At 47.8% G+C, this 15532-nt stretch overlaps 1 protein-coding gene across 4 annotated transcripts in view; it reads left to right on the plus strand.

Annotated features, from left to right (window-relative positions):
* The first annotated feature begins 5924 nt into the window (after positions 1 to 5924).
* LOC137382594 (ubiquitin carboxyl-terminal hydrolase 30-like) overlaps positions 5925 to 15532 on the plus strand; it is a 33854-nt gene continuing 24246 nt past the window's right edge. Inside the window, exons 1-3 of one of the 4 annotated variants that reach the window (XM_068054726.1) lie at positions 5925 to 6118; positions 9067 to 9176; positions 14020 to 14202. In XM_068054726.1, the coding sequence (XP_067910827.1) occupies positions 6039 to 6118; positions 9067 to 9176; positions 14020 to 14202 (373 nt within the window). In that variant the 5' untranslated portion in view covers positions 5925 to 6038. Of the gene's footprint in view, positions 6119 to 9066; positions 9177 to 14019; positions 14231 to 15532 lie in introns of those variants that run through there. The other 3 variants (XM_068054728.1, XM_068054729.1, XM_068054730.1) reach the window with 3 other exon arrangements.

A 15532-nucleotide genomic window follows, 5' to 3' on the forward strand; every position in this document is an offset into this window, starting at 1 on the left:
CCGGGACCCCGTCTACCATTTCTCTCTCTCCAGGTCTCAGTCTCACATTCCTCTCTCGCCAGGTCCCAGTCTCCCATTCCACTCTCCAGTTCCCATTCCTCACTCCAGGTCCCAGTCTCCCATTCCGCTCTCCAGGTTCCCGTCTCCCATTCCGCTCTCCAGGTCCCCGTCACCCATTCCTCTCTCCAGGTCCCCTTCTCCCATTCCCCTCTCTCAGGACCCCGTCACCCATTCCTCTCTCTCCAGGTCCCCGTCTCCCATTCCTCTCTCCAGGTCCCCGTCTCCCATTCCTCTCTCCAGGACCCCGTCACCCATTCCTCTCTCCAGTACCCCGTCACCCATTCCTCTCTCCAGGTCCCCTTCTCCCATTCCTCTCTCTCAGGACCCCGTCTCCCATTCCTCTCTCTCCAGGTCTCAGTCTCACATTCCTCTCTCTCCAGCACCCCGTCTCCCATTCCTCTCTCTCCAGGTCCCAGTCTCCCATTCCTCTCTCCAGTTCTCAGTCTCCCATTCCACTCTCTCTGAGACACCGTCTCCCATTCCTCTCTCTCCAGATCTCAGTCTCCCATTCTTCTCTCTCCAGGACCCTGTCACCCATTCCTCCCTCTCCAGGTCCCAGTCTCCCATTCCTCTCTCCAGGTCTCAGTCTCCCATTCCACTCTCTCTGGGACACCGTCTCCCATTCCTCTCCCTCCAGATCGCAGTCTCCCATTCTTCTCTCTCCAGGACCCCGTCACCCATTCCTCCCTCTCCAGGTCTCAGTCTCCCATTCCTATCTCTCCAGGTCGCAGTCTCCCATTCCTCTCTCTCCAGGTCTCAGTCTCCCATTCCTCTTTCAACAGGTCTCAGTCTCCCATTCCTCTCTCTCCAGGTCGCAGTCTCCCATTCCTCTCTCTCCAGGTCTCAGTCTCCCATTCCTCTCTCTCCAGGTCCCAGTCTCACATTCCTCTCTCTCCAGGTCCCAGTCTCACATTCCTCTCTCTCCAGGTTCCCGTCTCCCATTCCTCTCTCGCCAGGTCCCAGTCTCCCATTCCTCTCTCCAGTCCCATTCCTCTCTCCAGGTTCCCGTCTCCCATTCCTCTCTCCAGGTCCCCGTCTCCCATACCTCTCTCTCCAGGACCCCGTCACACATTCCTCTCTCTCAGGATCCCGTCACCCATTCCTCTCTCACCAGGTCCCTGTGTCCCATTCCTCTCTCACCAGGTCCCTGTGTCCCATTCCTCTCTCTCCAGGACGCTGTCTCCCATTCCTCTCTCCAGGTCCCAGTCTCCCATTCCTCTCTCCAGGTACCTGTCACCCATTCCCCTCTCCAGGTCCCATTCTCCCATTCCTCTCTCTCAAGGACACCGTCACCCATTCCCCTCTCCAGGTCCCAGTCTCCCATTCCTCTCTCCAGGTCCCCGTCTCACATTGCTCTCTCCAGGTCCCCATCACCCATTCCCCTCTCCAGGTCCCCGTCTCCCATTCCTCTCTCTCCAGTTCCCAGTCTCCCATTCCTCTCTCCAGGTCCCCGTCACCCATGCCTCTCTCCAGGTCCCCGTCTCACATTCCTCTCTCCAGGTCCCCATCACCCATGCCTCTCTCCAGATCCCCATCTCCCATTCCTCTCTCTCCAGGTCCCAGTCTCCCATTCCTCTCTCTCCAGGTCCCAGTCTCCCATTCCTCTCTCTCCAGGTCTCAGTCTCCCATTCCTCTCTCTCCAGGTCTCAGTCTCCCATTCCTCTCTCTCCAGGTCTCAGTCTCCCATTCCTCTCTCTCCAGGTCCCTGTCTCCCATTCCTCTCTCCCCAGGTCTCAGTCTCCCATTACTCTCTCCTGGACCCTGTCTCCCATTCCTCTCTCTCCAGGTCCCTGTCTCCCATTCCTCTCTCTCCAGGTCTCAGTCTCCCATTTCTCTCTCCAGGTCCCTGTCTCCCATTCCTCTCTCTCGAGGCCTCAGTCTCTCATTCCTCTCTCCAGGTCTCTGTCTCCCATTACTCTCTCCTGGACCCTGTTTCCCATTCCTCTCTCCAGGTCCCTGTTTCCCATTCCTCTCTCTCCAGGTCTCAGTCTCCCATTCCTCTCTTCAGGTCCCTGTCTCCCATTCCTCTCTCTCGAGGCCTCAGTCTCCCATTCCTCTCTCCAGGTCTCTGTCTCCCATTACTCTCTCCAGGTCCCTGTCTCCCATTACTCTTTCCTGGACCCTGTCTCCCATTCCTCTCTCCAGGTCCCTGTCTCCCATTCCTCTCTCTCCTGGTCGCAGTCTCCCATTCCTCTCTCCAGGTCCCTGTCTCCCATTCCTCACTCTCCAGGTCTCAGTCTCCCATTCCTCTCTCCAGGACCCAGGCCCCCATTGCTCTCTCTCCAGGTCCCCGTCTCCCATTCCTCTCTCCAGGTCCCCGTCTCCCATTCCTCTCTCCAGGTCCCAGTCTCCCATTCCTCTCTCCAGGTCCCAGTCTCCCATTTCTCTCTCCAGGTCTCAGTCTCCCATTCCTCTCTCTCCAGGTCTCAGTCTCCCATTCCTCTCTCTCCAGGTCTCCGTCTCCCATTCCTCTCTCCAGGTCCCTGTCTCCCATTCCTCTCTCTCGAGGTCTCAGTCTCCCATTCCTCTCTCCAGGTCCCTGTCTCCCATTCCTCTCTCCAGGTCCCTGTCTCCCATTCCTCACTCTCCAGGTCTCAGTCTCCCATTCCTCTCTCCAGGACCCAGTCTCCCATTCCTCTCTCTCCAGGTCCCCATCTCCCATTCCTCTCTTTCCAGGTCCCCGTCTCCCATTCCTCTCTTTCCAGGTCTCAGTCTCCCATTCCACTCTCTCTGGGACACCGTCTCCCATTCCTCTCCCTCCAGATCGCAGTCTCCCATTCTTCTCTCTCCAGGACCCCGTCACCCATTCCTCCCTCTCCAGGTCTCAGTCTCCCATTCCTATCTCTCCAGGTCGCAGTCTCCCATTCCTCTCTCTCCAGGTCTCAGTCTCCCATTCCTCTTTCTCCAGGTCTCAGTCTCCCATTCCTCTCTCTCCAGGTCGCAGTCTCCCATTCCTCTCTCTCCAGGTCGCAGTCTCCCATTCCTCTCTCTCCAGGTCTCAGTCTCCCATTCCTCTCTCTCCAGGTCCCAGTCTCACATTCCTCTCTCTCCAGGTTCCCGTCTCCCATTCCTCTCTCGCCAGGTCCCAGTCTCCCATTCCTCTCTCCAGTCCCATTCCTCTCACCAGGTTCCCGTCTCCCATTCCTCTCTCCAGGTCCCCGTCTCCCATACCTCTCTCTCCAGGACCCCGTCACACATTCCTCTCTCTCAGGATCCCGTCACCCATTCCTCTCTCACCAGGTCCCTGTGTCCCATTCCTCTCTCACCAGGTCCCTGTGTCCCATTCCTCTCTCTCCAGGACGCTGTCTCCCATTCCTCTCTCCAGGTCCCAGTCTCCCATTCCTCTCTCCAGGTACCTGTCACCCATTCCCCTCTCCAGGTCCCATTCTCCCATTCCTCTCTCTCAAGGACACCGTCACCCATTCCCCTCTCCAGGTCCCAGTCTCCCATTCCTCTCTCCAGGTCCCCGTCTCACATTGCTCTCTCCAGGTCCCCATCACCCATTCCCCTCTCCAGGTCCCCGTCTCCCATTCCTCTCTCTCCAGTTCCCAGTCTCCCATTCCTCTCTCCAGGTCCCCGTCACCCATGCCTCTCTCCAGGTCCCCGTCTCACATTCCTCTCTCCAGGTCCCCATCACCCATGCCTCTCTCCAGATCCCCATCTCCCATTCCTCTCTCTCCAGGTCCCTGTCTCCCATTCCTCTCTCTCCAGGTCTCAGTCTCCCATTCCTCTCTCTCCAGGTCTCAGTCTCCCATTCCTCTCTCTCCAGGTCTCAGTCTCCCATTCCTCTCTCTCCAGGTCTCAGTCTCCCATTCCTCTCTCCCCAGGTCTCAGTCTCCCATTTCTCTCTCCAGGTCCCTGTCTCCCATTCCCCTCTCTCGAGGCCTCAGTCTCTCATTCCTCTCTCCAGGTCTCTGTCTCCCATTACTCTCTCCTGGACCCTGTTTCCCATTCCTCTCTCCAGGTCCCTGTTTCCCATTCCTCTCTCTCCAGGTCTCAGTCTCCCATTCCTCTCTCTCCAGGTCTCCGTCTCCCATTCCTCTCTCCAGGTCCCTGTCTCCCATTCCTCTCTCTCGAGGTCTCAGTCTCCCATTCCTCTCTCCAGGTCCCTGTCTCCCATTCCTCACTCTCCAGGTCCCTGTCTCCCATTCCTCACTCTCCAGGTCTCAGTCTCCCATTCCTCTCTCCAGGACCCAGTCTCCCATTCCTCTCTCTCCAGGTCCCCGTCTCCCATTCCTCTCTTTCCAGGTCCCCGTCTCCCATTCCTCTCTTTCCAGGTCTCAGTCTCCCATTCCTCTCTCTCCAGGTCCCAGTCTCCCATTCCTCTCTCTCCAGGTCCCAGTTTCACATTCCTCTCTCCAGGTCCCAGTCTCCCATTCCTCTCTCCCCAGCTCCCCATCTCATATTCGTCTCTCTCCAGGGGTCAGTCTCCCATTCCTTTCTCTCCACGTCCCCATCTCCCAGACCTCTCTACACTTACCAGCCTGTTTGCCCAGTTTTAATACACGAATCAATCCCCTGCAGTATAGCACGTAGACCAATTTGAATTTTCCAGCTCAAGCAGCGTTAGGGGTTCGGGGATAAATGGAACCCTGTGGTGAGTGGGGAGTGGGGAAGGGCCAGATGAAAGACTTTCATTAATATGGTACCTTTTACCACTCAGGGCACCCCAAAGCACTTTGCAGCCAATTAATTACTTTTTGAAGAGTAGTCACTGTTGTAATGTAGAAATCGCAGCAGCCAATTTGCACACAGCAAATTCCCATCAACATACATGACCAGATCAGCTGTTGGTTGAGGGATAAATATTGACGGGGGAGATCTCCCTGTTCTTCTTCAAATAGTGCCATGGGATCTTTTATATCCTCCTGAAAGGGCAGATGGAGTGTCCGTTTAAAAGCTCACTTCTGACAATATACCAAAGACTGGGTTGATAGGTAAATTGGCCATTGTAGATTGCCCCTGTATCGGTAAGTGGTATGAAATTGAGGGAAGGTGGGGATGTGAGGGGAAAATGGGATTAATGTAGGATTAGTATAAATGGGTGGTTGACGGTTGGCACGGACTCATTGGGCCAAAGGGCCTGTTTCGGTGCTGTATCTCCCTATGACTCTAATATGTCATTCAGTATTGCACTGGATTCATTCATGGGATGTGAGTGTCGCTGGCCAGGCCAACATTTATTGCCCATCCCTAATTGCCCTTGAAAAGGTGGTGGTGTGCTGCCTTCTTGAACCTCTGTAGTCCATGTGGGATAGGTACACCCACAGTGCTGTTGGGAAGAGAGTTCCAAGATTTTGACCCAGCAACAGTGAAGGAACGGCGATATAGCTCCAAGTCAGGATGGTGTGTGGCTTGGAGGGGAACTTGCAGGTGCTGATGTTCCCATGTGTCTGCTGCCTTTGTCCTTCTAGGTGGTAGAGTTTGTGGGTTTGGAAGGTGCTGTCGAAGGAGCCTTGATGAGTTGCTGCAGTGCATCTTGTAAATGGTACACACTGACACTGTGCATTGATGGTGGAGGGAGTGAATGTTGAGGATGGTGGATGGGGTGACGATCAAGATGATGTACTCAGGAGGGTGATTTACTCATTCTGTCAACAATGAATATCCCCATCACTGGACATCCTACAATGATGGCTTTGTTTGTTCAGCCGGTTCTCTGAAACTCAGATAAATCTCACCATCATGGTTTAAAACTTTAAACTCTGCAGGTGAACACTGTCTGTCAATCCCTAGCAAGGCAGACAAGAGGATCACCTCCCCAATGGTGAAGACAGCGGCCCCCAGCGGGCGGGAGGACCAGTCTGCACTCCGACTCCTCCCGATGGTCAAGCTTGTATCCTCGGGCACTCGTTGGCGTGAAGGTGTTCGTAGTTTTCAGTCCGGGCGGATGTCGGGGAAGGTGTTGGCTTCAATGTTTGGTTCCGGGTTTGGCTGAAGGGTCCCCGTTGCTGGCTCGGAGCGTGTGCCGGGCGGGGATGCGGTGTGGGCCCGGGACCCGGTCGGAGGCTGGTGACAGGCTAGTCCGGGAGTTCCTGCAGAGCGGAGCGACTGTGAGGTGAGGCTAGGCAGCCCCCCCTCCATTGATAGAGGGGCCCGTGTCTGGTGGTAAGAGACACACATCCTCGCCTGGTAGTTCTTCCTTCCCCGAAGCCTGAGCCCCGTTGGGCTGGAGATGGCTCCCCAGCATCTTGATAATGAAAACTCGGACAATGAGGGCGCCTTGACCAGAGCCATTTAATTTAATTTTGTTAGTGCCCGTTCTTGTAGATGAGGCTGGATGGTGAATGCCAACAAGCTATTCGACTGCTGGGGGCATCACGGCCAAGCCTGTTTTTGGTCTAGTGTCTCTTTCCTGGCAGCCTGATGAGGAGAGGGAACATTGGCAGATTTTCCTCTTACTCCCCCTGGGGTGCTGAGGCCAGTTGTCACAGCCCCTCTGCTGTTCCCTCTGAGATTTTAGCCATTTTTGCTGGCTTAAAAGTGGATAAATCCCCAGGCCCAGATGAAATGTATCCCAGGCTTCTATGTGAGGTAATGGGGGGAGATAGCGGGGACTCTGACACAAATTTTCAGATCCTCTCTGGCCATAGGAGAGGTGCCAGAGGACTGGAGGACAATGAATGTGGTACCATTATTCAAGAAGGGTAGCAGGAATAAACCAGGTAATTACAGGCCAGTGAGTCTAACATCAGTGATAGGGAAACCATTGGAAAAATTTCTGAGGGACAGGATTAATCTCCACTTGGAGAGGTAGGGATTAATCAAGGATAGTCATCATGGTTTTGTCGGGGAGGTCATGTCTAACAAACCTGATTGAATTTTTGGAGGAGGTGACTAGATGTATAGATGAGGGTGAAGCAGTTGATGTAGTCTACATGGACTTCAGTAAGGCTTTTGATAAGGTGCTGCATAGGAGATTGGTCAAGAAGGTAAGAGCCCATGGGATCCGGGGCAATTTGGCAAATTGGATCCAAAATTGGCTTCGTGGCAGGAGGCAGAGGTTGATGGTCGAGGGTTGTTTTTGCAATTGAAAGCTTGTGACCAGTGGTGTACCACAGGGATCGGTGCTGGGACCCTTGCTGTTTGTAGTGTATATTAATGATTTAGACGTGAATATAGGAGGTATGATCAGGAAGTTCGCAGATGGCACGAAAATTGATGGTGTCGTAAATAGTGAGGTGGAAAGCCTTGGATTATAGGATGATATAGATGGGCTGGTAAGATGGGCAGAGCAGTGGCAAATGGAATTTAATCCTGAGATGTGCGAGGTGATGCATTTTGAGAGGACATAAAGGGCAAGGGAATATACAATGGATGATAGGACCCGAGGAAGTACAGAGGGTCAGAGGGACCTGAAGGCATATGGGATACTTGCCTTTATTAGTTGAGGCATAGAATATAAGAGCAGGGAGGTTATGATGGAGCTGTATAAAACGCTAGTTAGGCCACAGTTGAAGTACTGTGTACAGTTCTGGGCACCACACTATAGGAAGGATGTGATTCCACTGGAGAGGGTGCAGAGGAGATTCACCAGGATGCTGCCTGGGCTGGAGCATTTCAGCTATGAGGAGAGACTGGATAGGCTAGGGTTATTTTCCTTAGAGCAGAGAAGGCTGAGGGGGGGACCGAATAGAGGTAGAAAAAATTATGAGGGGCATTGATAGGGTAGATAGGAAGAAACTCTTTCCCTTAGTGGAGGTGTCAATAACCGGGGGCATAGATTTAAGGCAAGGGGAGGAGGGTTAGAGGGGAGTTAAGGAAAATTTGTTTTACCCAGAGGGTGGTCGGAATCTGGAACACACTGCCTGAAGGGGTGGTAGAGGCAGGAACCCTCACAACATCTAAGAAGTATCTAGATGAGCACTTGAAATGCCATAGCCTACAAGACTACGGGCCAAGTGCTGGAAGATGGGATTAGAATAGATAGGCTTGATGGCCAGCACAGACACGGTGGGCCAAAGGGCCTATTTCTGTGTTGTCTGACTCTTATCACAACTCTGAGCGGGGGAATGGGGCCTGTTGGATGGTTCTTTCAGAGAGCTGGCACTGGCTTGAAGGGCCGTATGCCCTGTTTCTGTGCTGTATGAGTCTACAACTCGATGCACTCAGCACTGACTAAGAATTGAACTTTTTAAACCTTTAATTGCATGGATTGCTCAGTTCCTGGAGATACTATTTTGGGTAGATCACTTGATAGCAGGACTGATTGTCCAAATGCAGTCTGGTAATCAGCAAGTGCCTTCCCTTTTATAGTGAGGACAGTGCATTAGGGAAGACAATGCTGTCCAAACTGAAAATATAGACTACAAGAAAATGCCTTTACACTCAAGAAGCCTGTCTCTTAACTTCAGCCATTTGCCTTGTCGTCTTTGTACCAATATGTAGTTAGTTGACCAACTGAGCTCCCTCAACCAGCATCACTAAAAAAAACTATTGTATGATCATTATCTCATTGCTGTTTGTGGGAGCTTGCTCTATGCAACTTGCTGTTGTAACTACACTTCAAGAATACTTAATTAGCTGTAAAGCGCTTTGGGATGTGGTGAGGTTGTGAAAGACACTATATAAATGCTGGTTCTTCTAGTTGTCTGTTGAACCAAGATGTGAAATATACTTGCAGAAAAAGCAGTGAGGTAAAAATCCTGGAATTTAAGAGATAATTGAGTGCTACAATGGGATATTGGATAGGTTATTTAAGATGGACAGAATAGCCTCCTCACCCGCAATGATCTTGTGAATCTCTTTGTATTATTCACTTATCTAGATAACCCTCTGATAACTAATTCCAGAGACTTGTTGCCAGTGAAAACTACTTGTGGTTGTTGCTTTCTACGTATTTTCTGATATATTTCCAAATCAGGATAGTGCGGGACTTGGAGGCGTACTTTTAGGTGGTGGTGTTGCCCTTGTCCTTCCGGGGAGTAGAGGTCGCGAGTTTGGGAGGTGCTGTCAAAGGAGTGACATTTGGAAAAAAGAAATAAAAATTGGTTTATTATTTTGCAGAAATAGAATGATGAAGAATTGGGGTGTTATTGGAGGAATAGCTGCAGCCTTGGCAGCCAGCATCTACGTATTATGGGGACCAATTACTGACAGGAAGAAGCGCAGGAAAGGTATAGTACATGAGGAACATGACTGTTGCACATCGCTTCGAGAGATCATCCTTTTCCCTCTTGTATTTTACGACCTCTGTTCTGTTTGGGACTGGCCTGGCCTAAGTTTCATACTCTCTTTTTGACTGTCCTTATACACCATGTGATCCACTTCTGCCAGGGGTTCTGCTCAAACGTTCATGTCTCCTTCTCAAATGTAAGACGGATAACTACTTTGTTTAAACTGCCGCAGCACTTTTTCTCAGAGTCCTGGTGATACATTGATGTTGTAGAATTTCTGGTGTGAAATCAAAGCATATGACACTACTGTGAGTGCAGCTTGTGCCCAACATCTCTGCCTGCCAGATATAGCTTTAAAAATTAATGTATAAACAATGCACAAATATTTACAGATATTGTTACTCAAAAATAAACTATGATTTGTGCCTTGTGATCTATGACAGTTTATTTTCCCTTGGCCTGCTCTCCCTCGCTCATATTAGGTATTTAAAGAGGGTGTTTTTTCATTAGAATCCTTTTAAATTAAATGATTGTGATTGACGTTAATGATTTAATTCACCAATTTTAAGCACTGGGTGTTGCAGAAACACCTTGGAGTTTTGCTTCTGGGAATTGGGTTGTTCTCCAGCGAAGGTTAAGATCATAAGAATTAGCAGCAAGAGTGGGCCATTCAGCCCCTTGAGCCTGCCCCATCATTCGATAAGATCATGGCTAAACATCAGCTGCACGTTCCTGCTCTATCCCCATATCCCTTGATTCCTTTAGTGTCCAAAAATCCATCGGTCTCAGTTTTGAGTAGACTCATCAACTGAGTGTCCCTCACCCTCTACAGTAGGGAATTCCAAAGATTCATAGCCCTTTGAGTGAAGAAATTTCTCCTCATCTCAGTCCTAAATGGCTAACCCCTTATTCTAAGGCCTAGTTCTAGACTCCCCAGCCAGGGGAAACGGCCACTCAGCATCTACCCTATCGAGCCCTCTAAGAATTTAAAACGTTTCAATGAGATTACCTCTCGTTCTTCTAAACACAGGAGAATATAGGGCCCATTCCACTCAATCTCTCATCAATGGATAGCCCTCTCATCTATGGAATCAATCTAGTGAACCCTCATTGCACCCCCTCTAAGGCAAGTCTATCCTTCTTTAGGTACGGAGATCAAAACTATACACAATACTCAAAGGTGTGGTCTTTCAAGGCCCTGTATAATTGCAGCAAGACTTCCTTACTCTTATACTGCAGTTCCTTTCTGATAAAGGCTAACATACTATTTGCCTTCCTAATTGCTTGCTGTACCAGCATGTTAACTTTGTGTGATTTGTGTACAAGGACATCCAAATCCCTCTGCATACCAACAGTTACTGGTCTTTCACCATTTACAAAAAATTCTGCTTTTCCATTCTTCCTACCATAGTGGATAATTTCACACATTCCCCACATGGTGCTCCATCTGCCATCATGTTGCCCAATCACTTGACCAGCCTATATCTCTATACAACCTCTTTGTGTCCTCACACCTTACTTTCTCACCAAGCTTTGTATCATGAGAAAATTTGGATACGTTATACTTAGCCCCTCGTCTAAGTCATTGATATAAATTGTAAGTAGCTGAGGACCAAACACTGATCCTTATGGCACTCCACTAGTTAAACCCTCCCATCCTGACAATGGCCCGTTTATTCCTACTCTCTGTTTTCTGTCTGTTAACCAATCCTCAGTGCATGCCAATATATTACCCCCAATCCCATGAGACCTAATCTTGTGCAAGAATCTTTTATCAAATGCCTTCTGAAAATTCAAATACACTATATCCATACATTCCCCCTTATCTACTCTGCTGCTTACACCCTCAAAACTCCGAATAGATTTGCCAAACATGATTTCCCTTTCATGAAGCCATGTTGACTTTTGTGATTTTCTAAATGCCCTGTTACTACATCCTTAATAGATTCCAGCAATTCCCCAACAACTGATGTCAAAGTAACTGCTCTGTTTTCTCTCTCCCTCCTTTCTTGATCAGCAGGGTTACATTCTCTACCTTTCAATCCACTGGGACCATTCTAGAATCTATGGAATTCTGGAAGATCAAAACCAATGCATTCCCTATCTCTGCAGCCACTTCTTTTTAAACCCTCAGATGTAGGCCATGAGGTCCAGATGATTTGTCAGCTATTAGTCCCATTAATTTCTCCATTACTTTTTCTTTACTAATATTAATTGCTTCATTCTCATTATTTCAGGTATGTTGTATGTGTCTTCAACTGTGAAGACAGGCACAAAATATTTGTTTGGTGTCTCTGATATTTCCTTATTCCCCATTGTAATTTTTCATGTCTGTGCCTCTAATTGACCCATGTTTCCTTTCACTAGTCTCTTCCTTTTTATACACTTATAAAAGTTCTTACAATCTGTTCTTACATTTCTTGCTAGTTTACCCTGATATTCTATTTTTTCTTCTTTGTTACCTTCTTAGTCATCCTTTGCTGTTGTTTCAAACCCTCCCAATCCTCAGGTCTGATATTGTTTTTGGCAACATTGTAACCTGATAGTATCCTTGCTTCTCTAATTAGGCATCACTACCACTTTTCCTATGAAGTTTTTGTTCCTCAAAAGGATGCATATTCATTGAGAATTTTTAAAATATTGCCATTGCTTATCTATCATCATATCTTTTAATCTAATTTCCCAATCTACTTAGCTAATTTACCCCCATACCTCCATAATTGACTTTGTTTAAATTTAAGACTCTAGTTTTGGACTTAACTACATCACTCTCAAACTTAATATGAAATTCCATCATATTATGGTCACTCTTCCCCTTTATAATCCTTACTAGGATCCTTTACTATGAGATTATTAATTAACTCTATCTTATTACACAATAGTTTATCTAAAATAGCCTGTTCCCTCGTTGATTCCTCGAGAAAGAGAGAGAGAGAGAGAGTACAGATTTAATAGAGGTGGTCAAAATCATGAGGATTTTGATAAGAGTAAATAAGGAGAAGCTGTTTCCAGTGGCAGAAGGGTCAGTAACTAGAGGACAAAAGTTAATTGGCAAAAGGACCAGAGGGGAGATGAGAATTTTTTTAATGCAGCGAGTTATTATGATCTGGAATGCATTGCCTGAAAGGGTGCTGGAAACAGATTCAGTGGAAGCTTTCTAAAGGGAGTTGGATAAAGGTACAATGGGCTGAATGCTCTCCTGCTTTGTTGTATAATTCTATGAATCTAGCTCAGACTGGGTGGGGGGTGGAAATGAGCATCTCTTTTATTCTGTTGGCTGTACTAATCCTACTTAGAATGAGTTGGGTGGTATCAACTCCAGTGCCATCACCATGGCCCCTCATGTTCGGACACTAATTGGGGTAATCCTGCTAAGAAGTAGGATGGACAAATGTCTGAATTGGTGCATTAGGACATGCTGTTCCGCATTTGGTACAGGGCATAGGTGCCTCTATCAGCATCTTACCATGCAGCACCTGACCTTGGGAGTGCTTGATGCAGAGACAGGGCACATGCAGTATGAGAGTGTTCCATTTCATCCCTCGCCTTGAGTGGAAAAATTCACCAACAGTAAAAGACACTTTCTTTTTCCCTTTTCTTGACCGGTGAATTCCGATGACATTGTCGGAATGTGCTGGCTTCAAGGAGTTTCTGAGGTCGGCCGGCTGTAATGGCTGAATTACTGTAGTCATCAATCAGGGAGGAGATGATTCAGCATTGACTGGGTGTGCTAATTCAGCTCCGTCAAATGGCCAGGCTCATTAACCTTGCCAAGCTAACGCTTCTCCAGTGTTATCAGCACGTGACCTTTAAGCAAAAAAAACCCTTTTTAAATAATCAACTGGCATGGATGGAGCGAAACAGAAAGATGCTTTATGTTAAATCATGATTTTTTGTAACTGTTTATTATTTAAAAGTAATCCTGATGGTAAGGCACTCTTGTCTCTCTCGCTCTCGCACTCTAAAATTCTTAAGTGCTGAGGTAAAATAGCTTGGAGGAGTCATCGATTTTGACAGAGTGAAGCATCCGAATTAACGTTTGGAGAGACAGAACTGAAACTTCTTTCTCGTCTCTACGCTGCCTGCAGAAGAGCTGTATTGACAATGGCATAGGCACAGGAGGACCGGACTCGGGTTGCCTCCAAGGCGTCTCAGCCAGGAAATATGGGATATTGTTTTACTATTTACGAGAGGATGCCCCTTGGTGTTGCTTAAGGATGGACTGCAGCATGTTCATAATATATAGCTAGGAATGTGGCCTGTCCCTTTAAGGCCACTGTGGGAATCCAAGTAATTGTAGACAATTTTATAATTCTTCAGGCCAATTTAGAAGTCAGTAAATTCCTTGTAAATTTCAGCTTCCTGGGTGAGATGACCTGACTTACTTTTTTTTTCATTATCTTGCATTTACTGCAAAGTGTGCTGAATGTAGCGTGACAGATACCTAAGACTTTTTGAGATAAAATATACAGATTAGGGTTGTCCAGACTATGTCCTATGGGCTGCTCATGCCCCCCCCCCCCCCCGCCCCGAGCCCCCCCAATCCCTGGCAATACAGACCATGGGCTAAGGCAACTCGGTCCGACTGGTACTTAAGTTTTATACTCACTGGAAGCTTGGCAAGGACAGTTCCCAATGTTTTTACCTCTTCGATAGACATGAGCTGAATCAAAGTATTTAGATCTGTTAAGCTTTGAGATGTTTGCAATGTAAAGGGAGCAGTGATTTAAACATTGCGTATTCAGCCTGCGAGGCACCTGAGCAGTCTGATTTTGTTAATGGGATGACTTATTAACTGGTTTGCTAAGAGCTGATTGTGTCATTGGATATTGTTCTTTTCCAGGCCTAGTTCCTGGCCTCTTGAATCTGGGGAACACCTGCTTTATGAACTCCCTGGTTCAGGGTCTGGCTGCTTGTCCGTCCTTCGTTCGCTGGCTCAATGATTTTACCAGGCGTTATAACTTGGACAGTCCCCAGGAAGAGCATTGTCCATATCTCTCTGTCACGCTTCTCCGATTACTCAGAGGTGAGAAACAGGGCGAGTAGGGGACGAGGTAAAGATTAAAGTTCTGTTAACCTAAGGTACAGATCCTTTTTGTTGGTGGGAGTCAGGGCTAGAAAAAGCAGTCAACAGAAATACCCATAGAAAGTTCACCGTTAATGTTGATCATAACATTGTGACCCCTTTTTATTCATTCATAGAATAAGAGTGTCACTGGCCAGGCCAGCATTTATTACCCATCTCTAATTGCCCTTGAGAAAGTGGTGTTGAGTTGCTGCAGTCCTTGTGGTGTAGGTACACTCAGTGCTGTTAGGGTGGGAGCACCAGGATTTTGACCCAGCTACAATGAAGGAACGGCGATATAGTTCCAAGTCAGGACGGTGTGTGACTTGGAGGGGAACATGAAGGTGCTGCTCTTGTCTTTCTAGGTGGAAGAGGTCACGGGTTTGGAAGGTGCTGTTGAAGGTGGAATGGCGAGTTGCTGCAGTGCATCTTGTCGATGGTACATACTGCTGCCACAGTACACCAGCTGTGGAGGGAGCAAATGTTTAAGGAAATGGATAGGGTGCCATCCATTCACCATCCATTCAGCCATGGCTGAGTTTTGCTTAACCCACTGTCCTACCCAGTCTCTCAAAGTTCCTCCTTTATCTGCTTGCGAGTTATTCAACTATTCATCACAGACAAATGACTAGCCAGATATCCTATTGTTTTGTCAGGGTTTAATATTAAATGAGAAGTTGGCAGACTCATGTATTTCCAACATTTTCTGCTTTTATTTCAGATTTCCATAATTCTGCATTTGAAAAGAAAATCTTTGAGAACTATTGATTCTGTCCTTTATTTTCTTCACATGTGTCTGCCCTGCACTTGGTATGATTGAACCCAGAAACTCAATGTGAGAGCTCATAGGCACAGAATTGTGTTATTCTTTGATACAGGATGTTACAACATTCCTAGGTTTGGATCTAGAGTAAGATGCTGGTTCTCAGCAGCTTCATTTGGAGACTCTTAAAGCAAGGGAGGGATAATGTGAATAGTTTTTAGTCAGCGAGTTGTTACGATCTGGAATGCACTGTCTGAAAGCATGGTGGAAGCAGATTCAAAAGTAACTTTCAAAAATGGATAAATATTTGAAGGGAAAAATGTTACAGGGCAAAGGGGTAAGAGCAGGGGAGTGGAACTAATTCGATAGCTCTCAAAGAGCCAGCACATCCACGATGGGCCAAATAGCCTTCATTGGTCATGAATTTCCATCTGTCCATTCCATTTCAGCATCTTTTTTATTTTCTTCTGTTGGTTAAAGTTCAAAAACAGAATTATTTTAAAAGTTGAACTGCTAAAGAGCAATTTT

The sequence above is a fragment of the Heterodontus francisci genome, chromosome 23 (assembly GCF_036365525.1).
Source record: "Heterodontus francisci isolate sHetFra1 chromosome 23, sHetFra1.hap1, whole genome shotgun sequence".
NCBI lineage: Eukaryota > Metazoa > Chordata > Chondrichthyes > Heterodontiformes > Heterodontidae > Heterodontus > Heterodontus francisci.